Source organism: Cricetulus griseus, assembly GCF_003668045.3.
Source record: "Cricetulus griseus strain 17A/GY chromosome 1 unlocalized genomic scaffold, alternate assembly CriGri-PICRH-1.0 chr1_0, whole genome shotgun sequence".
Classification (NCBI taxonomy): domain Eukaryota; kingdom Metazoa; phylum Chordata; class Mammalia; order Rodentia; family Cricetidae; genus Cricetulus; species Cricetulus griseus.
Genome location: NW_023276806.1, coordinates 29057491 through 29083269, shown reverse-complemented (window position 1 = coordinate 29083269; position 25779 = coordinate 29057491). Strand labels below are relative to the sequence as shown.

At 42.4% G+C, this 25779-nt stretch overlaps 2 protein-coding genes across 4 annotated transcripts in view; one reads left to right on the top strand and one right to left on the bottom strand.

The window, feature by feature from the left end:
• Window positions 1-408: 408 nt before the first annotated feature.
• On the bottom strand, window positions 409-6936 carry LOC103159924 (H/ACA ribonucleoprotein complex subunit 1). 2 transcript variants are annotated; one of them, XM_027395702.2, is made up of 7 exons: window positions 6794-6936; window positions 6342-6570; window positions 5748-5902; window positions 5238-5297; window positions 2113-2263; window positions 1051-1119; window positions 409-716 (listed from the first exon to the last, which is right to left on the bottom strand). In XM_027395702.2, exons 2-7 carry the CDS (start codon window positions 6556-6558, stop codon window positions 703-705), a joined length of 666 nt encoding a protein of 221 aa, XP_027251503.1. In that variant the 5' UTR covers window positions 6559-6570; window positions 6794-6936; the 3' UTR covers window positions 409-702. The 2 variants fall into 2 exon arrangements, with proteins under 2 accessions (XP_027251503.1, XP_027251504.1); XM_027395703.2 differs by having other exon boundaries at window positions 6342-6573; window positions 6794-6927.
• Window positions 6937-7045: 109 nt separating this feature from the next.
• Window positions 7046-25779, top strand: part of Cfi (complement factor I) — a 40797-nt gene continuing 22063 nt past the window's right edge. The window contains exons 1-5 of one of the 2 annotated variants that reach the window (XM_027395698.2): window positions 7046-7244; window positions 14136-14214; window positions 14913-15023; window positions 21545-21824; window positions 25408-25561. In XM_027395698.2, coding sequence (XP_027251499.1) covers window positions 14185-14214; window positions 14913-15023; window positions 21545-21824; window positions 25408-25561 — 575 coding nt within the window. In that variant the 5' untranslated portion in view covers window positions 7046-7244; window positions 14136-14184. Of the gene's footprint in view, window positions 7245-14135; window positions 14215-14891; window positions 15024-21544; window positions 21825-25407; window positions 25562-25779 lie in introns of both variants that reach the window. The other variant, XM_035450772.1, reaches the window with a different exon arrangement.

The window sequence follows — 25779 nt, the reverse complement described above, 5'->3', positions numbered from 1 at the left end:
CACCCTCACACCAATGCATATAAAATAAATTAAAAAAAAAAATGAAGATAAGTAACTCATGTAAAAACACGAACAGAGCTACTCAAATCTTAATAGACTCAAAATAATAATTTAAAAATAATTATAAACTATAGTTCCTAAAACGGCTTTATTCTGTGTATTATAAAACACAAAAGTGAAATACAGCAAACATTGCTGTTCTGTCCCTATTCAAAGGGCATTCTGAATGAGGAGTTCATTTCGAAATAATTTTAAAGTACTGTTCCAAGACAGTCTGGTTTGTTGGGGATAGAGGAGGGTTGTTCATTTGCTTATATATGGTACCCCACTTTTTCTATCTGTAATCCAATGAGTTTAAGCTTTGCTTGTTCCTCCAAATTTCAAAAAACAGGTTTGGTTCAATAAACAGTAAGTTAAAGAAATAAAAAATTTTATTTAAAAAAAGCCAAGTGTGCTTCAAATGAAAAGTCCCGTTGTTCTTTAAGCACCCACAGAGTGCCAGGTACTGTACAAAGCAGGGTTCTTCATGCTCTTTCTGAGCAACATTGCCTGTTCAGCCCCACTTGTTTCTACCCAATGCTGACGATTCAGCTCCACTGACACAGCAGCATCCTCCAGGTTGCTCCAGACACAGACTTCAATCCCAGCAGAAGCAGATCACGAAGCAAAAACACAAGTGGTGAGGTCTTGGAACTGCCACATCTAATGTCCTCTTCCTGATCAAAGGAAAAATCAAGGCTTGTAACAGAGCTAGTACCCAAATCTCAGGTTTAACATCAACAGGATCCTGTAATGTTTGATACATTTACATTACCAAACACAATTGCTATTCATAATATTCATTTTTTTTTGTTTTTCACAGTATTAATACAAAGTAATTTGGTGAAATATTAAGAGAAATCAATAAAGAATGTTAGAGAATGGAGCCATAAAGTAAGTTAAAGCCCCAAACACCCCAATGTCTGCCATATTTGTAGGGAGGGAAATAAAACATGAAAGGAATCAACAGTACCGATCTACAAATGCAGTTATTTAAATCCTCCTACTCACCTCGGAATCCACCACCTCCTCTTCCTCCTCTGAAGCCCCCACCTCCACCTCTTCCACCTCTAAAGCCACCTTAAAAAGGAAATACGAGTTAAATAATGACAGCCTCTCATTTTCTGATAAGCTGTAAAAATTGTGCAATTCCTATAATTATAAAAACTATAAGTTCATCTATTGTATTTTACAGAAACTTTTAAAAGATGAAGAACTAGCAGGTTCCCAAGTGAAGCAGTAGAGTAAACTCAAGATGACTACTTTTTCTGTTTTTCACATTTACTTTTTGTATGTGTTACCACGGCACACACATGGAGGCCGTTGGGAGAAATTAAAAGAATAATCAAAATACTCGCTGATAACTAAGAAACCGCAATTAAGTTAAATTCTTACACAGTCATATAGTACATAATAATGTTTCATGCATAACACATCAGTCTCCTAAAATTAAAATGGACCTGGAAAACTACTGTCTCATATTGTAGATCAAGCCATCACTTGCACGCTCACAGCACTATTGGAATACATAAGCCTAGGCATCTAAGAGTACAGCATATATAGTTGTGTACAGCACCCAATGCCTGACAATAGTTAAAAACAACTGTTTCCAGTTTGTGTCTTTACTTCCCTTTCTATAGTCAGTACAACCTTTCACAAGGCTGATCAGAAAGCAGCCTGCCCCATCTCACCAGCATCAGCCTCCATCTTACCACTCTCCACCACACTAAGAAGCCATGCTGAGTAATCAAGCTCTACAAGAGGATCTATGTCAATGTACACGACAAAAATGTCCAACACTGCATTTCTCAGAATGTATCTGCCATTTAGCAATGGGTGACTGCCTCTATTAATATCTCCATTAAAACACAAATAACCCAAGGCTCTGAAATCTTGCAAAGGTAAAGTTAATTTTTTCTCCTACTTAAGCTGTGGAAACAAAGCACTTCTATGGATATGGACAATATGTAAAAGAAATAAGGGTAAGGGAAGTCTGGTTACATGCAAAACTAAACTGCACTGTATAAATCACACATGGCTACAAAACCTTATTAGAAACCCAAAATAACTTACCACCTCTTCCACCACCTCGGCCACCACCTCCTCTTCCTCCTCCTCGACCTCCCCTGCCACCGCCACCACCGCCTCTGGGAGGTCCTTTCTCACCGGGAGGACGAGGCAGAAACCTCTGCAGTGGTAGCAGCTTAAATGGATCTATATAAAACTGAAAGTTGAACAGTAGCAGTTAGTGGGCTAACTTGAAGGGCAGTATGTTCAGCCCAAACTACTTAGGTTCAAATCCCACACTACCATTTATACCACACATCACTCAGCAAGGACTTTTTCCCTTCCCTCTAATTACCTAGGTTTCTTATCTATAAAAATGTAGACAAAAGTACCTATCACACAGTTCCATGAATATCATAAGATGCATAAATATATGCATTACATTGTATACATACACAAAAAACTAAGGTCAATTCAATGTCATTTTTTTTTTTTTTTAGAAATACACGTCTCCAAAAATCTACATCTTCATTTAAAGAAAGTTGCCAAGAGAAAAATTATCAGAAATGTAGCACTAAAATTCAAAATTTTGACAAAGTAGCTATTTCAAGAAAGGATTCCATTAGTATTTCTTGAAAATGATATTAAAAACTAAACACAGCCTGTATTTAGGGTTAAACAGGACATTGTATAGGCATTGAAATGTAAGGAGGTATACAGTTTTTTAGATCTTCTATACAAAACCCAAATGAGGAAGGGCTTCAAAACGGAAATAAGTATGTTACTAAGAAGCCATTTCTATCACCATCTACAGAACCCCTCGTTAGCTCTCACACTGTATCAACTAAGAAGCACTGTGTGAATCTGCACTGCCCAGTCTACTCACAATACAGACCTATTTAAGTTTAAAACAGTATCAGGCATGGGATAAAACTGAAGGTCATGACACATGTCAGGGCATTCCCTGTGTCCAGGGCTGTGTGAGACTAACTGCTACTGTACTGGTCAAGGAATTTCGTCATCATGGAAAGCACAATTAGGCCAAAATGCTATCTTTAGACTTTGTAACAGCCTAAGCTGGGTAAAAAGGACCTGAATTCAAAGACAGCAGTGGTCTGGAAACCAAAATAGAAGATGAGGGATGGAGGTTGGGGAGGATATATCACTAAATAAATCCTCAAATAACCCTGCAGTAAGAAAGGCAGGGATCAGAATGGCTTCAAGGGCTTCTAAAAGGTAACTTTCTTTCTTCAAGTCACACCCCATGAGAAACTCTCCTCGGCACTGTTTCTCTAGGCTCTTCAGCTCCAAGCACACCTTTTCAGAGTCACCTACAAGCAGTGGCCACTTGCTATCAGCAAGTTAATGTCTCCATCTAATTTCCTGTTCTGATCTGGCTCCTGGAACCTCCACTCCACCAGCTCTTAAGACACCTGCCATCCCTGTTCCTGAATCCACTGAATACTGCCTGCACCCCACCCCCTTGAACACCATTCTACTTTCATGTTTCTGTTTGTATAGCATACTTGTACCCCCCCCACCAAGTTCACTGGCAATTGTGTCAGCCTGCACTAAGACATTTAAATTTAAGATGGGGCCAGAAGCTCTCACAAGAGCTCTACTGCTTCTATGCTTCCTAACCTATGTCTGTACACCAACAACTTCCCAGTTTTGTCTCTAGCCTATAGCCCCCACCACTTCCATGAAGTCCTCATCTTTTGATTATCAAGTATCATAATTTATTGTATCCGAAATGAAATTCACTATCCTCCCTTAACCTATGTTCTCCAATGGGCCCAAGTGGGATCATAATCCCCAAAGATGTTGAAATCAAACTTCTAAAAAATGGTTGGCTGAGTTAATTACCAAGCTCTTCTGATTCCTCTTTCTGTATGTTCACAACCCCACCTCCTTGTCTCCATTTCCATGGAACCCTGCCTGCCCCACAGCATCCATGGCTTTGTACAGCCTACATGGCTGATCTTTTCCAAGTGTGCTGACCCTTTCCCAATGGGGTTTCTATTTCTCCAGTGTTCTTTGAAAGCACAAATGTAAAGATCAAGCTCACCCTACTATATTAGAAACAATGTTAACACTAAAACCTAATTTCTTTCTCATGACTTAGGAAGCTCCTTCCTACCACACCAGTCCTTTAATTCAGAACCTTCCCTGTCCTAAACGCTTCTGCAGGCTGCCATCCTGATACTTCAGTTTTCTCTATGAACACACTCCCTGCTCTCTGGCTAGCCCAATGCTTAAATACTGCCTAACTACATCAAAATTTTCCAGCCTTCTTTCCTGAAACTGCATTGAAGGTGCTACTACTTAAGAGTAACTGAGCTGGGTATTGATGGTACACGCCTTTAATCCCAGCACTTGGGAGGCAGAGGCAGGCGGATCTCTGTGAGTTCCAGGCCAACCTGGTCTCCAGAGAGAGTGCCAGGATAGGCTCCAAAGCTACACAGAGAAACCCTGTCTCGAAAAACAAAAAGAGTCAAATTTGTAAGGGGACCCAAAAGGATGTCACCTTAAGAGCTATCCTCAGGTATCTGTGATGTAAGACTCTTTCCTGGTTAACTTTTAGCTTTCAGTTTCAAAAGCAGCACTTCAAAGAAGGCTAGGATGAAATTTGGTCCCACTCTAGTTTCAGGTCAACCTTTTACTGTTTTAAACAGATTATACCATGTTAACACAATACCTGTGAAATCCTTTAGTGTCTTATCTACAGCTGTGAATTATCTGTTTTTGAGACAGATTTATTAGTATTTATCTCAGGATGGCCTGGAATTCAATTTGTGGCATAAGTTAGACTCAAAGCAGCTATCCTCCTGCCTCTCTGCCTCCAAGTGCTGGGACTATTGGCTTACATCACCAACTCTTGCCAAAAACATTACTTTTCAAGACTCTTATGCTTAGACTGAGTGTGACAGCACATACCTGTAATCCCAGCACCCAGGAAACAGGCAAGTTAAAAGACAACCAAGTCTCAACAAGTGAGTTCCAGTTCACCTGGGGCTACAGCACTGAGACACCTGGAGAAAGGAAACTCAATGCTTGTCTGTGAACTACACGTCAGCTTCAGAACTTTGCTACAACACAGTGGAGGGGCAGTAAGGGCCTCAAGTAAGACTATCTGTAAGACACAACATTCTCTTCTGAGTCTAAGAACTTTAATTGTAATTTTGACTCACCTTTTGAAGCTTTTTAAAGGAAGATGCCTTCATGTTTTCTGACAACTTAACTGAAAAATACTATTAATTACATTAAGGAACAAGTGAGAAAGATGTAAAAAGGTATTAAACTTTTGAGTTTAAGCATTTTAAAAAGAATGCCTGGCTATAAAAGTAAGAAATTTCCAAGAGGAGATTATATTTTCTTTAGAAAAACACAATCTGTATCCCCCAAGTCTACCAGGATATTCCAGTAAAGCAACAGCAGAGCCAATACAATCCTGTGGCATGTATACAAATGGCCACCATTCCCAGAACTTTCCAAAAGGACAGTGATCTCCCCTTGGTTCATCACTTCTAAATGTGCATGAATGCATTCTCTCCTACAGATTCTCTTTATGGCCTGTCTGGAGCATTGCTATCTACTAAATGAAGCAGTAAGTTTGCTTCACCTGATATTTAAATGGCTGGGGAGGGGAGGGAAAATAATTCTTCAATGAGATCACTGGCTCATCCCATTAGAAAGGATACAAAATCTCTCAGTTGTCCAAATATCTCATCTACTTTCCCGATCTGTTCTTTGTTTTCTAAATAAACAGGAGCGTTGAAGTAAGGCACCTTATTCTCCTCTGTGGTACATTTACAAACGATGTCATCTTCACAGGGATGCATGAACTCTCCTAATACTGAAACAGCACAAGAAAATAGACATGGAATCATTAAGATACTGATCAACTGTGCTGGAAGCATTCTTGACCACTTGGTCGTTCCCACTATCTGATTTCCAAGGTAGAGCTTAGTTATCAACACTGTGGTACTACGTTAGCACGCCATTACTGTGGAACCTAGAAGAGACCTCCCTTCTCTCTATACCCTGTACATGAAGCTAGTCACATGTAACTGCAGCCATACCTAATACATGCGTAACCAGACAGACCAAGTAATTAGAACAGTGCCTGGCGCCAGTTACCCTGCTATGACTTTTTACAATTTCATTAAACATTATATTTCCCTGACTAGTCTTCCTTTTCCCCAGCCTATAAACTTGAATCAGTCTGTTTTTTGATCATTTCCTACAGACTCCACTCCCACTGCAAAGGAGACTAAGCTCTGAAGGCCACTTACAGACGACACGTTCCGGAGGCCCTTGATCTTGGAATTTATTAAAACCTCCACGTCCGCCCCCTCGTCCAAATCCTCCTCGGCCGCCGCCCCTGAAATTGCCGCCGCCGCCGCCGCCTCCCCCTCGGAAGTGGTTATTGCTGCCGCCGCCACGGTTGAAGCCGCCGCCGCCGCCGCCGCCGCGACTGAAGCCTCCGCGGCCTCCGCCTCGGAAAGACATGTTGTGTGCGGCCTGGTGAAAAAGAAGGCCCGCTCCTGGTCACTGCGGCCTCGGAGCATCCATCCGTCCCCTGGGGCTCACCCAGGCCACCGAAGGGAGGGCAGCACTGCCGCTGCCCTGCCGCTCGCCACACAGCCAGCGAGGGGCGCCGAGACCCGGCTGTCCGCGGCCCAGCGCCGCCGCCGCCACATCCCGGCCGCCGCCTCCCCACACCCTCGGCCCGCGCCGCACTCACCGCGCCACGTGCGTCTCTAGCCCAGCGAGCCGCGAGCGCCCGCCAACACTTCCGGCGCGCTCAGACCTCCTCGGCCACCGTACCGGCACAGGCTTACCCGACCAGAAACGCGGAGGGCTGGCCGGCGGGAAGAGCCTGTCACTGGCCGACGCAGCGGCCCTGATGCTTTCCCTAACACGGGGTAGAGCACCGGAAGAGAAACAATCCCGTCCAGCGTAATCCTGCCCAGAACCGCACAGGCCGGGGTAGCGGAAGTGACGCAAAATAGCAGTGCCCTCCGTACGCGACGTTTCCGGAAGTGTGGTAGCGCGTTGCCCTTGGAGACAGCGGGAGTCTGGATCCTTCCGTCCTAATAGCTGGTGAGGCTTTCTGACCCCCAGACGTGCTGGCTTGGCTGCGAGAAGGTCCCGACCTGACTCAGCTCCACAGATCTGGGGTGGCCGCCTCTCAGGTAGAACCTGGGACCGCCAACTGTGTGTCCTTTGCAGTTTCTTGCCCCTCCCCCAAAACTATGTAACTCTGTATGCTATATTGTTTTTTGTCATGTTATTATTAAAATAAGGAGAAAGGGAAGGAGGGAGGGAGAGAGAGAGACAGACAGAGAGAGAGGGGGGGAGGGAGAGAGAGAGAGAGAGAGAGAGAGAGAGAGAGAGAGAGAGAGAGAGAGAGAGAGAGAGAGAGAGAGAACCATCTTTTAATATTTAGTCCCAGGTAACACGTTTGGAACACCGACAGACTGGGTACCAGCCTATAGACGCACCTCACCTTCCGTCTTCTTGACCCTCTTATTAAGACTCTGATATCGGTTTCCCCACATCACGAAAACATAATAAAGGAAGTGAACTCTAGCTATTAAATTTGACTGACTTATCTTATATCCAAATTGCCTGGAACATCTCTTGACAATACCACCTTTGCTGTGAAATTTCGAAGGCAAAGGTTGATCCCCATAGCAAAGAGTTATTGTGAATAAAATTTTGAAAGATCTTTGATAGAAACATTAGGAATTCAAGTATGTCATTTACCCTGAACTATAAACTTCTTGAAGTACATACTAGCCCCACATATAAAAAGAATTTGGCAAATGTATTTTAAATGCAGCTGGATATTATGTATGTATGTGTATGTATGTATGTATGTATGTATGTAGGTACATCATGGGAGGCTAGAGTTATTTGTATCTTTCATTTTGACATTGTCATCTAACATTAAGTTCAATGTTTGTATCTGCATTTGATGTCCCACTGTTGTCTCCAACTCAATATGACAAAACCATTTAACTTGTACAAGACCTTCAGGAACACCTGGCAGCTGACCATTTTATATATAAGTAAGGAACTGACAGCCAGAAGAGAGAAGAAACTTCCCTAGCTTGTGAAGGGGGAAACTAAAACCTCAATTTCTCACGAGTCCATTCTTTTCCCTCTCCCTTCTTTTTTTAATAATTTATTTTTATTTTATGTGCATTGGTGTTTTGCCTGCATGTATGTCTGTGTGAGGGTGTCAGGTCCCCTAGAATTGGAGTTACAGACAGTTGTGAGGTACCATATGGATGCTGGGAATTGAACCTAGGGGCTCTGGAAAAGTAGTCAATGCTCTTAACCACTGAGCCCCCTCTCTCCCTTCTTTCTCCCAAACTGTAGACCTTTCCAATACCCCTATTTGTCCTCCCAGTAGCGTCAGACTCTTGGTTTTCAAGACTAGAGCCCAGACCATTAAGCACACTCTGCTGTTCTCATCAGCACCATCCCTCCCATATCCTAGGCTTGTTGTCTCTTACCAAACATGATGGGCTTCTGTTGATCCCTTGGGAAGTAGCTTTGTATTGTCTTCAGCTTCAGAGTACAAGCCTTTTGACACAGTCACTTGTTTTATTCCCATCCCAAATCACTCAATATAAGAATTCAAATGCCCAAACAAACGTCACAACAGGCAACACCTCACATTCTGAGCATGCTTGTCACCCCAGACTAAATGAATACTTGCAGACTTAACGCCTTCCATCTGAGCTGCATTTGATGATATTGGGAACTTAGTAAAATAGCTGTCTGGTAGTCCCATTCCCAGCCCCCACCCCCACCCCATAGCTCTGCACTTTCTCTGAGCAGTACTGAGCAGTATGTCTAGAGCCTTTTACTGAAGCCTACTATATGACTTCTAATCAGTATTTGCACGCATCATCCCTCTGACCCATCAGGCCAGATTTACTGCCTTTGCCATTGTCTGCCTTTGTCAAAACACTGCCTCTTTCCTGAAGAAGCTCCATTTTCAATCTTCTAGAACAACCCTATATTTTGACCATGGGAGAATGTGCTGAATAATTTTGCCATTTCCAGGGCCTCTTCATAAGTTACATGCACACACATGCATGTGTGAATGCAGGAGATAGCACAGTGAACAATATATGACCCAATAATTGTCAATGCTTTTTAAACTGTGGCAAAATATACATAATGTAAATGTCACCATTGTCGTTGTTCTTAAATTGTTGCTCGGCATTAAGTTCATTCACACAGCTGTGTAATACAGTGAATGATCTTTTAAATAGAAAGTGACATTACACTGTGTATTTGTGAGGCTATGGAGACATCTCAGTGGGTAAGACTGCTTGCTGACAAGCTAGAAGACTAATAAAACAAATAAACAAATAAAACTTGAGCCTTGCCCTGGGTGCCTGTAGTACCAGCTTTGAGTACGGGAGACAGGTGAGGCCCAGGAGCTCTTTGGCCAGTCAGATTCATCAAAAGAGTGAGCTTCAGTTTCAGCAAGAGGCACTGTTTCAAAAAAAAAAAAATCCTGTGGAAAGTGATAGAGGAAGACATGTGAAACCTCTGGCCTCAACATGCACATCCATGGGTGCATATACCCATACACCCATACATGAGCACACACACTCAGAGAGAGAAACACACACAAAGGAGAGAGAGAATTTGAAACTTTTGTTCAACTTGTTATCTACTCTAGGTAGGCTTTAAGAATGTTCATTAACCATAACTAATGCAAAAAGTAGAAGAGAAAAAATTTCCTTTTAATTTAGCAAAGATTGCAATTTGATTTTAAGGAATAGTAATTGCTTCTTACATGTCAAGATGTATACATAAAAGTAATATTCTAAAACTTAAAAAACTTAAAAAGGTACCCATTTAGTGTGAGATATTTGCATATTATTTGCTGTGTATTGCTCAACTGCCAGTTGGACATGAACTTGGCACACAGATTTCACTTTCTGTTGAAATGACCTGCTATCTCCCTTTGCTCCTCATGCTTGTCCAGCTATGACAGGAGCAAAGGCTTGCTTGCACAAACAAGACATTGAAAAGCACAGTAAAATGTCTATTCTGTTCCTCTGAGTGGCAGAATGATTTTTCTCTTATGGAAATCCAGAACTTAGAAACGAGCAAGCCAGGACAACATATCACCTGCTTGCTAAGTAACAAGCCAGGACAGCACATCACTTGCTGAGTCACAAGTCAGGACAGCACACCATTTGCTCTCCCAGTGCTTCCACTTCTCTCAAGTCAGGTGCTCAGGCTGAGAAAGTGTTGGGAAAGCGGCTTTCATCCAGTTACATGGATGTCTTGTCAGGAAAAGAAAAACGCTGGTCCATGTATGCTACAATTTCCCCCAAGTGGATTTCAATAAGGCACGAGTTCTCCTTGCTTTCAAATCTAAGCAGAGTTAAAGTGTTTTTAAATTACCTTGTGCAATATGACTTTTTTCAAACCCAGATATTTTCCCAGAGGTTTGGAGTTACTTGCTGAACTGATTCACGTGGTGAAAACTGCTGCTATGGATGCTTATTTCTACAGCCATCTTTCATCTGCAAGTCACATGGGAATCCCTGGCCAGCTGTTTTCTAAGAGTATTCCCACACTTGGCTTTTCAACTGAGAAATGCTTCTAAGAACCAAAACCTAATGTTTATCTTACAGAGTAATAAATTACATGGACGTTTAGTGGCCTCTCAGAAATCAGCCGTAAGATTTGTGCAAGAAGCAAGAGATTTTTATGGATTTGACTAGATTTTCAGTTTTTCTTTTAAAAGTTCTTGAGTGAACTGGCTGGTGTTTGATAAATATAATGTTTTAATTTTGAACTGTTCCATACAGGTTCGTGTATTGAATGCTTGAACACAGCTGATAGCACAGCTCTGGGAGGTGAAGCCTGAATGAAGGAAGAGAGGGGGTTGTTCAGTCCCTTCCTCCTCTTTTGCTTCTTTTGCTTCCTCGCTTCCTGGTGGCCTCGCCATGCTCAGCCATGCACTCCCCACATTAATAGACTGGCACTCTGAAACCATGGTCTATCATCGGTCTTCCAATCCTTAAGTGCTTTCTGCCAGGTATTTGGTCACAGTGATGAGGCAGCCTCATGCTGTAATTCTAATTGACATCCTTGGAACACCACACAACACTAGGTTTTTTATTTCAGCACTAAAACTTCCTGACATCAGCATTTCTCAGGAGGCGGGCGGGGAGCGGTGTGTTGTGAATCCATTAGGATGTGTCTTTCTGACATGGAGTGGAAACCACTAGGGAGCCCAACCTTGACAGGCACCACGGGTACCGCTTGTACAGTGGAATTTCTTTTCTTTTTTTTAAATAAAGATTTTATTTATTTATTATGTCTTCTGCCTGCATGCCAGCAGAGGGCACCAGATCTCATTCAAGGTGGTTGTGAGCCACCATGTGGTTGCTGGGAATTGAACTCAGGACCTCTGGAAGAGCAGTCAGTGCTCTTAACTGCTGAGCCATCTCTCAGCCCCCAGTGGAATTTCTTTTTACAAATGAGGACTCAGTAAGAGAACTCAGTAAGTAGAATTGAGGTGATAGGATAGGGCCAGTCCACCAAAAACAGAGAACCATGCACATTTTGAGAAGCAGCTTGTACTTTCCTGGTTCCAATAAATGTGGGATAAGCCAAGGACACTATGTTATCATGTGTCTAGAACTGCATGTCAGAAAATTGAAGGGAGGCTTACATACAAAACTAAACCAGGAAACTAAAACATTAGTTCAAGCAAGCCTAAAGAAAATGTCACCTCCACAAAAGAGCCAAAGGTCACAAGCAAGGCACATACATGAGCAGGTACTCAGACATGCTAGGGATGCATCCAAACAGTTGACCCACCACTCTGTCTCATCGTCTATGACTATGGGAATGTGTTCTGAACAGCTGAAAGATGAGGGATTGTTTTCAGATGGACCATGGAGTGTGTAGGTATGGATCAAAACCAGAGAGCATCTCATTACATCCAACTGTAGGCATGGCTCTGAAAGATAGTGGTCAGGCCATGCTCGAAGGTGTCACTGAGGATCCCAGCACTTCAGAGATGGAGGCATGAGGATTGTGGGCTCTGACCAGTCTGAGTCCTGGGGGACTGTGAGATTCTGCCTTAGAATAAAAGCCATCCCATATAAACAGAGCCTCAAATGTTGTCAATCCTGGGTCTGGAGAGAGACTTAGACTATTTTACATACAGGATTATTTACACTGCTTCCCTAACCATCTTTTTTTTCCTAGGCTAAAACATACTTAAAGATCAGTAATGAAAGAAACCTGGGGGAGAAGCACATGGGTGCATATAGGCCAATGGGATGAAGTTTTCAAGTCTGGCAGCATCTACCTGAAAGCACTCCAAGAGAAAAGACACTAGTATTCTTTTTTTTTTTTTAACCACTTTTTAAAATTTAAATTAGAAACAAGTCTGCTTCTCATGTCAATCCCAGCTCCCTCTCCCTCCCCTCCTCCCCTGTCCCCCACCACCCCCCTACCCCTTCCCGGGTCCACGCCCCCTGGAGGGTGAGGCCCTCAATGGGGGATCCCCAAAGTCTGTCATCTCATCCAGGGCAGGGCCTAGGCCCTCCCTCATGAAGACATTAATATTCTTATGACAGTTTGATATTATCTATACCCAGCTGTTAGCCTAATGCCAGCATTCTGAGCACAAGACAGATGCAGCCTTGGAAGCAGAGATGGTGGTTAACCATGAGATATTAAGCCACTATTTAGCCATTGCTATCAACAAGTGCTCAATCCAGTAGCTACAGATCTAACACCGTGCCCACAAGGTGGCACACTTTATCAAGGAGACCAAGTGCCAAGTCAGCAACTAACTGACTACATCTGGATCCCTTCAGTCCTAGAAACTAGAGTCATATATTAACACCATGGTAGATGTATTTGAGTCAAGGGTGTGCCTTTTGGGCCTGCAGGCCTAGATAGTACCACAAGCCAAAGGATCTCAGAGTATTCATGCCTTCCAGCAGGAGAGTCCACACAACAATCTGCCTAACGAGGGCACTCTCATGACAGTAAAAGAGCTCCACAAGTTGGCCTATGCCCATGCATTCCACTGATTATATCACATACCACACCCGCAATAGACAGTATAGCATTGGAGGGTCTGCTGAGTGCAGAGCCAAGGTCCCAGGCATGCTGAGAGGACTGGTACTGTCTTCTAGGAATCAATATGTGTGTTTAACCACGGCCTTTTAACATTGTGTCTCTACTAGGAAGAATACATGTGTCTGGAGACATCCAAGGGATGTGGGCAGGAATGACCACAGTTACCACCACTCAGTGGTCAGCTGGGTGTTCAATGCTTCCTGTTCTTATGACAGTGGAGTTTGACAGAGGTCTTGGTCCCCACACTTCCACCAGGGGTACAGTCAGGATACTCTTGAACCAGGAGTGGTAGCATACACCTTTAATCCTAGCACTCAGGACACAGAGCAAAGAGGACCCTTCTAAGTTTGAGGTCATCTTGGTCTGCATAGCTAGGGCCAGGCCAGCCAAGGCTACACTGGGAGACTGACAGGCCACCTCAAAATAACAAATACAATGAAATAACAAATAACAAATGAAAATGAAATACAAAATAACAAAAACAAATGAAAACAAAGGCTGTTTCCTGGTGCACACTGGGCTCTTTGTGTCTAGAGACCAGGAAGAAAAAAGGGAGTCTTGGTCTTGATGGGATAATTGGCCTTAATGACTCAGGGGAAGCAGATTTCGGGTTTTCAAAGGAGGGGGTGAAGGGGGTGGAAGAAGTATGTGTCACGTGACTGCTGGAGTGCCTGTTTTGAGAGTAAAGGAATAGAAACTCAGACAGCAACTTTGAGCTGAGAAAGGAAGCCAGGACTTCAGACGAAGCCTGGAAGAGGCTGCAGATTGTACCATCAGGTGAGCGGCTGAAACCACAGAGGTCAGGCTCAGAGGGAAAAGGGTAGGGAATCAATGAAGAAGAGACATCGAAGAAGTATTAGCTGTGGCCTCAACACCAACTGTGATGTCTGAGTCAGTGGAGTTTTCCCAATAACTCCCTCTTGTGAGGTCTCTCTCAGGAGGAAGAGGCCCGTGGCAATTTTGGAAGAACGGCTTTTGGAGTACAATATGGAAGTTCAAAGGGAACAGAAGACACAGGTGAGTTCCCAGACATGTCCTTCAGGGAAGGACCATCCAGCTGTCTGTGGGGAGTGCCAGAAAATACCCAAGGACAAGAACTTGTCAGATCCTTCAGTGTCTGCATTGGCTAAAGAGAACTGCTTTACCAAAGGGCATTGCATCCCTGAGCAGCGCCTGTGACTGAACAAGGTGGGGTATAATGGTCCAGTCTGTCTCTGAGTCAGGGAACCGGCCAATCACCCCATAGGCAGGACAAGTCTTTGCTGAATCCACACAGATGTCCCAAACCCTGCTCTGCCTTGCTTCTCTCTCCCAGGGATACTGACACCTGATGGGAATCTCGTCTTATATCTGCCTGTAGAGATCAAAGACCCATAGCATTTCAGCTGCCACAGGACTCCCTTCCGCAATCTTAAAGCAAAGAGTGTAGTTTTATTTGCCAAATGACATAAAAGAAAAAAATAGTTGCTTCCATGGTACTTTCTGTGTTCCCTGGAAAATGGAATCAGGACATTGTCAGAGCCAAGATGGAGCAATCGGGCCTGCCTGGTCCAAACACTTCCTATTGATCTCCTGCTCAGAGCCTTTTTTTTTTGTTTCGGTTACGGTAAAACTCTGGATGTTAGCCAAATCCTCCAAGAGTTCAAAAGTACAATGCTTTGTAAGAGGCTTTTCCTTTTTAAATATTTTTTCAGAGGTTAAAAATTAAATTTCAGGGGAGTATCTGGAATGGACAAAAGTCTTTCGTGGAGACGGCCCCACATACCTCCAGCATGAAGCTCACTCAGTTTCTGTTATTTTTGTACCTCCACTTGAGTTCTTGCAAGGTGAGTGATGCAACTGTTATAGAAATTCTTTTAAGGGGACATTTAAAGATTATGAAAATCCTTTAAATATGTGATTTAGACTTAAATATTACTTTAGGTTTTTAAGAATGCAAATGTACAGTAGCAGTATCTTGATAAGAGATTAATTAAGAAAATAGTTTTTATATGCTTGAACATGCTCATTAACATTGAGCCAAATGAGAGCTTCATTGATTGACTGCTATAAGCTATTGTCCTATTAAATGGATAAACATTCCCTATGCTTCTGCATGTATGGTATGGTGATAAGAAAGTGAAACTGATTCTTCAAAGGGAAAATCAGCAAGACTTAAATTACATTTGAAAATGCAAAATGGGAATATTACAAGATCATAAAGATATTCTTTACTCAAAATATTGAACCCATCATATATTGAAAGTATTGTTAAGTGGGAATTGTATTGAACATAACTGAACTTCACAGTGTAGCCTAATTTAATCATGCTCAGAGCACACTATCCTCTAGTTGGACAAAATCACCCAATAAAAGCCCATTTTCAAGCACTAATTATCTAATGCAGTTTGTTGAGGGCAGTTCTGAATACTGGTCATTTTTGTATACATATCAGGGTGTCAAAACACAGTATCTAGGATATATTAGCAGGACAATATTGCTCATCTGATGATCGTGTGTCAGATGGGGAGCTGTGGCCTGGCCTTTCATCAGGATTTCACCACTATCACTAGTCCAAGAAAGAGAAAATTTCGTAGAATAGTTTTCTCCTAAATATGTATGGTTCTCATCCTATTGTAAAGAAAAGGGTTGTAAAGTATCTCTATACTCCTAATTGACAAAACGGTAAAAAAAAATACCAGTTGGTAAATAACTTTTAATGAGAGGACAAATCACCCAAAGCTCAGAGTCAGGAAGAGACTATGGGACAAGAGGGATTCATGCTGGACCACTGGTATGTAACTCCAGCTCCAGAGGGTCAGATGCCCTCTTCTGTCCTCTACAGGCATCTGCATTCATGTACATATACATGATTAAAAAATAAAATAAAATAGTTTTTGAAGAGTTCTATGTAGTTGGGGCGTCCCCTTTTCTTATTCTTTAATAGTCCTTGTGCTTGCTAAATGTGCACTGGATTGGCTTCACAGTTGGGTGCTCTACACACTGGGGATGAGACAAGGGCTTCCAATCTTAGGTCTAGTTATTTCTTGTGGCAAGTCACTGAATGGCCCTTGAATCCATGCACCTGCTAATTTCATCTTTTTGAAGCTCCTTTCCTTCTTAGACCTGGTCCTTGCTACTGAAAATGTGACAGGCAATTTTGACCAGTTGAGACACTGGCATCCCTAGGGCTTCATCTACCTCCTAGGGCTCAAAGTAATAAGTAATAATCCTACTTATTTTATCTTGGGGGGGGCGGATACTATGGCAAATTCATGATAGTTCACCTTGGTTGCCAATGTGACACTGGGAAGAGGAACCCCCATTGAAGAATTTCCTCCATCAAATTGGTCTGTGGAGCATTGTCTTGATTGGTGATTGATGGGGAAGGGCTCAGAGCATTGTGGGAGGTGCCATCCGTTGGGCATGTGGGGCAAGGCTGTAAAAGAAAGATAGCTGAGCAAGCCAGTAAGAAGTGTTCGCCATGGTCTTTGGCTCAGTCCTCTATGTTCCTGGCTTGGCTTCCTTAGGTGATAGACTGCAATCTGTAAGCCAAAGTTGTTTGGGATCTATATTTTATCACAGTAACAGAAACCAATGAAAGTCAGCTATGCAATTTCTGTTGTCTCTGCATCATTATCTGTGTATGATCTATTTGCTTCAAAAATTGTAACAATTCTAATTGTTTAATCTATTTTGCCTTGATACTTGTATTAGTTACTTTTCTGGTGCTGTAATAAAATACTATAACCATCGGGTGACATGTTGTACACCTTTAATCCTAGCACTTAGAAGGCAGACACAAGTGGATCTCTGTGAGTTGAGGCTAGCTTCATCTACATAGTGAGTTACAGGGCTGTTGTTTCATCTTTGCCATGGTAGCTGCACCTTAATTTACTGCTATTTCAGCCAGAAATTGAGACCCCCACAGTTACTAGCCTGCTTCTCTTGCAGTGGCCTGGCTGCTAGGGCTGCAACTTAGTGGGAATTCTGTTCCCAGAGGAAGCAGCTGTGTCGCTGCCACTAAAGGTAGCTTTAGCTAAATCTCTACTGTTTTATTTTAAAATAAGACTCAAGATTCAAAGGCTGGTGTGAAAACTTGCTAGTTGAGAGAGGTTGAGTAGCAAAAACTGGACCTTCCATTCCGTTAAAACAAAAGAAACATGAGTCCCTCAGAGTCCCTCCCTACTCCTTCCTTTGTCTCTCTATCTCCACCAGATGCCCTCTGATGCTCTATGATCACTTTCTGTTAACTAGTTGCTAACTCAGCTTCCTGATCCAAGGTTAATTTTATTTAATTACCATAGATGGATACTCGTGGTTTACAGTGTGACACAATATCCCCCAACACAAGACAGCCAGAACTACATAATGAAATCCTGTCTCCATAAATAGATAAACAAACAAACACACCATGACCAAAGGCAATTTATAAAAGAAGGGGTTTATTTGGGCTTACAGATCCCAAGGAAAAGAAGTCCATGATGGCATAGTGAGGCATGGAAATAGGAGTTTAGGCAGCAGGCATGGCAGCAGAAACAGAAAGCTAAGAGGTTTTCACCTCTAGAGAAAAATTGAGTAATACCTTCCAGTATTAAAGTTGTTTATTCTTTAGATTCAGTCATTTCAATTCCAGGTAAATGTCTGACAGATATAAGTAGCATGGGAGATGTGCATTAATAAAGAAATTTATTTGTAGTATTATTTACAATGTTGAGACATGGGAACTAACTAAATTGCCTTTTGGAGTGTAGCTATGGGGCCATTAGATGCAAATTACAATGTTCAGAGGAACTGGAGAGTAAATTATGACCTCACATATGCACTACTGACCTCTGGAAAACCACAAGAACTAGGCCAATGATTTTTTTTTTTATCCCTAAAGCAAAATAATAGAGTTGATTTCAAAACACTATTTCCAATTTCTTTGGAGCAATTAGAGATAAGTATTCAGGACCTACTTTTTCTGCAGCCATCTTCTCATAAGTTCCAGTTGCATTCTGATTCTGAGAAAAGAGGTACATTCACCTTAAGAAATAATAAGAAAAATATCCCAACCAAAACAGTGAAGACTATATTGAATTTCCAATGTAAGTTTAAGCAATTAAAAAAAAAGAAATATGTCAAATATGTTTTTCCCCAACTTTCACATCAAAACATCTTTTAAACCAAAAATAATTCTTATCATTTTGCTAGCTTCGCCAAATACCAAGCCAGGTACACCCCGTTTTTACAAAGCTAAAAGGTGATTGACATGGGCACACATTCTCAAGAACAACAATATCATTCAAAACTTAACAAAGCACATTTACAGAAATAGGGTGATCTGCCTTGGATCCTGTCAGCACTGAATCAGAACAGCTCCCAGGGTCTGGAGTGACAGCTGTCATCCCCAGACAACAAACCTGAGAATCATCAATTCCCCAAGAATTTTAGGGGAAAATATTTGAGAAAAAATGGGGTTTCCAGGAATGAACACATCTGTCCCATCCGTGGCTGATAAAGTGACACTAAAAACCTCCAAGGGAATCACCAACATTATGAAAGAGAAGACAGCATGCAGGCCGCATGGTTCCAGCAGTATTCTGCACTGCCCTGACATCCACTGGTCCTTGCCAAGTGAGACTATCTCCACGGGCTTTGCCTTGTGGAGACCCATTGGAAAACCACTCACAAAGTGATCCAAAACTAAGCAAAGCTGTGTTGTAGCCAACAGCAGGGTGAGACTGGGGAATCTTTGAACTTCTCGGGAAGAAAGCCTACCTAGCCCATGCTCATAGGTTATCCAGCCTCAGAAGGAGTTCCTCTGGGGCTGGGGACTTAGCTAGGGAGGACTAAATTGGAAACAACCAGGTTAGTCTGACCCAGACCTCCCTGCCCACCTGTCTACCTATTTAATCATTAATTAGCGATCTCCTGTCTTCCCCCATTTGATCCTACACTACTGAGAACATTATTTTTATTAACCAAAAACAGGATGAGAAGGGAAAAGCTACTTACCAAAGATCACATATCTAACCAGCAGCAGAAGGGAACTCATTGACAAAGGACAAAGTGAGCACTTGCAACCCCAGCTACTTGAAAACTAAGGCAATGGGATTAGAAGTTCAAGGCCAGTCTGGGCCACACAGATTCCATTTCAAAAGAAGATTGAGAGATGAGTGTTGGCCTTTGTCTCGATTTGTTCGGAGTTGATTATCAATCACTTTTCCCTTGTTTATAGACTAAACATGAAAAGCAGACAAAAGGCAAAGTGACAAAGAAACCTGAGATAAGCCTGTGTCTCTGTGTGATACAGCCAAGAGGACATTGGTTTATTTCTTGCTTGTTTTCTAATGACTATTTTAAAAGGGTTCCATACTTTAAAAATAAAGTTCACAAAAAATTGCTATATCATATAAATATTAAGAAAAGGATGAAGAAAGAAGGGGAAAACCACACAGGCAGAGAAGCAGCAGTAATTAAAGGAGATGGAATCTTTTAGTTGACAAACTGTTGTGTAGCAATTTGTTCCAAGAGACAACCCTCCATCTTGGAAGGAAGCTCTTTAAAGTGTAGGATGTCCTAAGAGGAGGTGAGATGCTCGTCCTGTGCTGAATCTCCTTCAACTCAGGAAGTAAGCAACTCGGATGTTTCAGGAAGTCCCTGAAACCAACCAAATTCACCAGGCTTCTCCCTCACATGCATATATAAGCCGTAAGGGCTGTAAGAACACACACTCTCTCAGAACAGCAGAGCTGCCTGGCAAAGATGCTCTCCACCCTGTCAAGCTGCCAGCAGGCTGTGCAGTGTGTCCAGCTCCCATGACTTGTCACCCATGTTGGGGGGGCTTCTGCTGATGCAGCTCTCTTGGAGTTATTTCCATTCCAGTAAGTGATGCCTCACCCATACTCCTGTAAATAACCTCCTGTAAAAGCATTGGTTCACTGAACTGGACTTTGGTGCTATGCTAATGTTGTCTGTTCTTGGTTTCGTGTCTGGGTGAGTAGATGCTTGTGCACATCTTTCCAGGAATAATGTCACACAGCACAAAGTTATATTAATAACTGCTTAAAATGTTTGAGAGTGTGCTCCAAGATACACGCATTTATTTATTCATAGATAATAAATCATACCGCTATACAAATAAACATCTTGGGTTAAAAATTTAATCATGTACATATTTTAATAATTCAAAAATTATTTAGTGATATCACTCATCACTTTATTTTTGGAAATTATTTTATTTTAATGGCATATCAATAAAAAGATACATCACACAAAAATATGGAGAATAAATTCATAGAGAGAGACTGGTCCTTAATGGAATTAGATACATGTATTCCAAATGGAATTAGATACATGTATTTCAAATGGTAATTGGTAGTGCTGACTGGAGATAAAAAGCATCCTTCATTCTCTCCCCATGAAACCCACCTTCCACTCCCACGTGGATTAACTTGTTTCACCTTGCCCATTGCTTCTCTAAGCCGGTACCATGCTGTACTCTGGCTGCCTGTTTCCCCAGGTTCGTTACAAATGACCACCCATCTGCAACACTCAGTGATACACACCCCAGAGTCAGGTCTACTTGATTTACCAAGTATATATTGTATAATGTTCCTTCTTCTAGCACCAGCCCACAGGCAGCTATGCCTGTTCATGCTTGCCTTGCTCAAGGGCTTCTACTTCTAAGAGACCTAGGAAGACATATTCCCACCCTGTTCTCCCAAACCACCATGTTGTATTTGTAGCTCATTTACTCCACCCACCCTCTGCCTTCTGTCATGCTAATCTCTGTGCCCTTATCTCATTATCATCAAATAATCAAGCCCTTAAAAGACAAAGATGGTCACATTCATTTTAGTATGATTTACATGTGGTTCATTACATGGTTTTGCATTTAATAACAACTAATAAATGCCAAGCTTCAAAATTCATCCTAGGAGACTGTATTCAGCATCAAGTTTGTTACTCCATACCATGGCACTGAGATTCCTTGATCTCTTCCAAGGCTCACTTTTATGTGGGCCTTCTAATAGCTCAATTAATTGTATTCCTGGAACTGACTACTGGAACCATTACTGATGTGGCTTCTAACCCTTCAAATGAAACTGATAAAAGCATGAGATATTCTCACTGTACAGATAAGAACATTCACTTTTCATGAGGGTAACTTGCCCAAAGTATCCAAAACTGGGGCTGAGTCAGGTTTGCCTGATTCATAAAACCACCAGCCCATAGTCTCGTCTACGCTGCTGGCTGGGCTGTCCTGTGCCAGCCCACAGTCTTGTCTATGCTATTGGCTGGGTCTGTTGTTTGCTTCTCCTTCACATCTTCACATTCTGAGACCACAAACAAACTGTCATTTGTTATTCCCTGTTCACAGTGCATTTCAGTATCGGGTTTACCTCAAGAGGATCTGGTGGACCAGAAGTGCTTACTAAACAAATACACACACCGCTCCTGTAATAAAGTCTTCTGCCAGCCATGGCAGAAATGTGTTGAAGGAAGCTGTGTCTGCAAACTCCCTTACCAGTGTCCAAAGACTGGAACCCCAGTGTGCACCACTAATGGAAGGAAATACCCCACTTATTGTCACCAGAAGAGTTTTGAATGTCTGCAACCAGAAACAAAGTTTTCAAATAATGGAACATGCACAGCTGAAGGTAGGAAAGATGTGTGTAACCAAGTTATTCTAATGAGAGGGCAATGATAGGCCATCCTTTCTGTCACAAAATGCTTTTGCTATGAAATATTTTAATGGCAACTTAAACTTCTTTAGACCAGGATGATGGCTGCTGCTGCTGCTGCTGCTGCTGCTCCTCCTCCTCCTCCTCCTCCTCCTCCTCCTCCTCCTCTTCCTCCTTTCCCCGAGACAGGGTTTCTCTGTGTAGCTTTGTGTCCTTCAACTCACAGAGATCCACCTGCCTCTGCCTTCTGAGTGCTGGGATTGAAGATGTGTGCCACCCAGATGTGTGTAATGCCCAGCATTACATAAGTTACTCTTGCCCTAATATTTGACATCACAGGACATAATCTTCAGTGTTTTTCAGAGTTGATTAATATTTTGATTTTGGAGACCCTCAATGCTGAGAATCTTACTTAATATACAGACATAGTACGACCATTTCAGAAATTGTTGGAAATTCTGTACTGATCTCAAGCCAATATTCATTTAATAAACAAATAAAAAATACTACTGAAGTCAGCAACTCAAATGGCAGTGTTTAAAAATCAAACATTCTGATCCAATCCAAAGACACACACGAATCTGAGGTGTGTGTGCTGAGAAGTGATGGTAGAAAGGTATTAGAAGTCTGTTTTCTGTAGTTAAATCATTATGTTTCTGTATGAGGAAAGGGCTTTGTATGTACAGTAAAACATGTTCCAGTAGCCTTGCACTGAGCCAAGGTTTTTCTGGAAGTGTTCATCCGCACTGCACAACATGGTGTATGCTAGTGAAAAGTGAGTGTGTTGTTCTGTGTTCAGAAACATGGCTGCAGGGAAGTCACGTGAAGCAACAAGGTCATGCACTGCCAGGGACACCTCCAATCATTACATATTTGATGATCTCCTCTCCTCTCCTCTCCTCTCCTCTCCTCTCCTCTCCTCTCCTCTCCTCTCCTCTCCTCTCCTCTCCTCTCCTCTCTTCTCTCCCCCCCCTTCTCTGAGCCAGGGTTCCTCTGTGTCTGAGGCACTGCTCTGTGCTGCTCAGCCCTTCAGAAGCTCCCCACTCTCACTTCTACTTGGTTAAAGGGATTATTCACCAGGCCACCCAGTTGTTTCAGAATTCAGTGAAAAGGTCTTGCTATGGTGTGGGGTGGGGGCTGGAGGGGTGGTTCAGCAGTTAAGCGAGCTTCAGCTTCTTGTTTTCCAGAGCACCAGAATTCAGAATCCAGCACCCTTGTCAAGTGGTTTACAATTGCCTGTAACTCCAGCTGCAGGAGATCCAAAGCCCTCTTCTGGCCTTTGCTGGCACTCCCTAAACACACACACACACACACACACACACACACACACACACACACACACACACCCCATAATCATATACATAAATAAACAATAAATCCTAAAAATATCTTAGTATGACATAGGTACTGATATAGCCTGCTCTGCCTCAGTTCACCCATCAGAAATCTAACCTCAGTAATGTCTCCTAATATCTGTCCCTCGACACTGTCCTCTACCTTACTCATGTCCAACCCCATTGACACTGATGATCCAAGGTTAGTTTGAGACACTGCTGACCTGGAATGAATGCAGCACTTTAGGCAGGAGCTTGTCTACACTCAGTTCAGGGGCCTGATGGAACTAGGAAGCTAGGATCCTGACATGCAGATTAGGAATCTATAAAATTTAAAAGATTAGTGAGCTCACTGCCAGTTAAGTTTAATTTCAAGTTCCTGTAAGCTTACCCAGCTGTTAAGTGACAAGCTTAGTGATCTCTCTGGGCCTCAGTTCCATTACCTGTAAAGAATGAATAGTAGGAGTCTGTAAGTCGTAAGACCCTTGTGGGAACTTAATATAAGGAAGCACATAGGCTTTTTGCAAGTCTGCATAGGCAAAGACTTGTTACGATAAAAGCCGCCAGAGCCCTACCGCCGCATGGGTGGTCTCCACCAGCCGCCCGAGTTCTGCCCGCCGCATGGATGGACAAAGTAATACACAGACTTATATTAGGAACAAAAGCTGCTTGGCCAATGACTAGGATTCTCATCTATTAGCTCAGTCTTAATTACCATAAATCTGTATATTTTATAAGACTTACCTTATCGGACACCTTCCATTGGCGTCCTCCCTTGCTGGTGGATCACATCGAGCCACTGGAGGAGGCGAAGGGGGAAAAGGGACACTTCCTGTTTGTCCTTGCTTAAATGAATCTCCTTGCTATGTCACTTCCTGCCTGGATCACCACTTCTCTACTACATTTCCCAGAATCCTCTTTGACTCCTAGTCCAGTCTAACTTGTTACCTCATTGGCCAAACAGTATTTTATTTAACAATCAATAAGATGAACATACACAGTACATTCCCCATTAAAGACTCCTTACAGTTTAGCTGTCCTGGTAAAACCTGGGGTCTGTCCTCGGATACAAAGTTATTGCACACACTGTGTATTGGGACAGGAATGGTTAAGACACTCCTCTTAAAGGCACTGTGAGCCAGGTCTGCTCACGGAACCTTAGTAATTACGTGGTGCTAGCAGAAAGTGGGAAAGTGGTGAGTTACTGTGCAGAAGAGGAATGAGGACTTAGTTAAAGAGAACAGCAAAGAGTGAGGACAGAGAATAAAGAAACAAGAGCATTGACAAGGTTAGTCAAAATAAGGTCAGTCAAATGCATTTCTGCATTGGGTACATCTCCTACCTGCAGCAGGGCAAGAAGGCAGCGGTTGACATGCTCAGCATTGCTTTTCTTCTCCTGAATCTCTGAATTCTTCACATCTGTGAGACTGCAGAAACCTTTCATATGCTTTCTTTAATTGTTTGCCTTACTTCTTTCTAAGCGTGTGGGTGTTGGAGTAGGTTAGTGAAAAGTAGTGTCTTAGTTACTTTTCTGTTGCTGTGAAGATCCACCACAAACAAGGCAACTTATACAAGAAAGCATTTAGTTGGAGACTTCAGAGGCTGAGTCCATGACCATCATGGCAGGGAACATGGCAGCAGGCAGGAAGACATGGTGCTGAAGCAATAGTTGAGAACTTATATCTTATCTACAAATTGGAGGCAGAGAGACAGACACACAGAGAGAAATACACAGAGAAATGAGAGAGAGAGAGAGAGAGAGAGAGAGAGAGAGAGAGAGAGAGAGAGAGAGAGAGAGAGAGAGACTGGGCTTGGCATGGATTTTTGAACCCTCAACTCCCACCCAGTGGCACACTTCCTCCAACAGGGCCACACCATCTTTCCAAACAGTTCCACCAATAAGAACTCACCATTCATACATATGAGCTCTGGGGCCATTCTCATTCAAACCACCACAGTTTGTAAAGCAAATTCCAATCTTCAGCTTCATGTCTTCAATTGAAGGTGAATATAACTTTATCTTTAAGAGTTGGTATGAGAATATAGTGGTTTTGCCAATGAACAGCATGGCTACTAACAGGATTAGGACTCACAAAATAATAGCTTATTGTTTAAGACATTACAATATTCACAGTTAACTTGAAATTAGGTATTTTAATACAGACAAGTTAAAAGGGGGAGAAAATAAATACTGAAATATTGTCTTCCATTCTTTTTTTATTTAGGGAATTTTAACGTTTCCTTACATTATGGAAATACATATGCAGAGGGAATTGTTCGAGTCAGACTTGTGGACCAAGATGAGAAAATGTTCATATGTAAAAAAAGCTGGAGCATGACAGAAGCCAATGTGGCCTGTGTTCACCTTGGATTTCAACAGTGAGTGCTTGTCTCAAAGGATTTGGACACAATTAATTTCATTGTTCCAGCTGTTTACTTCCTGGCTGGTTAACTTCCCTATGCTGCAATGTCCTTATATATAATCCAAGAATGTTAATGACCCACCTGACAGCACTGTGGCCAGGACTGTGTCTAAGTTTGCCCAGCAGTTAAGAGCCCTGTGAGCAGAGAGCCCCTGTCAGTCCATTTTTCTGGAC

What these genes read in the sequence shown, in the direction of transcription:
- LOC103159924 (XM_027395702.2), bottom strand. Translation starts at nt 6,558, where the DNA reads ATGTCTTTCCGAGGCGGAGGCCGCGGAGGCTTCAGTCGCGGCGGCGGC. An exon ending in TTGGACAACTGAGAGATTTT is followed by an intron (nt 5,298 to 5,747) that starts GTATCCTTTCTA and finishes TGTAATTAATAG; the next exon opens with TATTTTTCAGTTAAGTTGTC. An exon ending in CCGAGGTGGTGGAAGAGGTG is followed by an intron (nt 1,120 to 2,112) that starts GTAAGTTATTTT and finishes TTCCTTTTTAAG; the next exon opens with GTGGCTTTAGAGGTGGAAGA.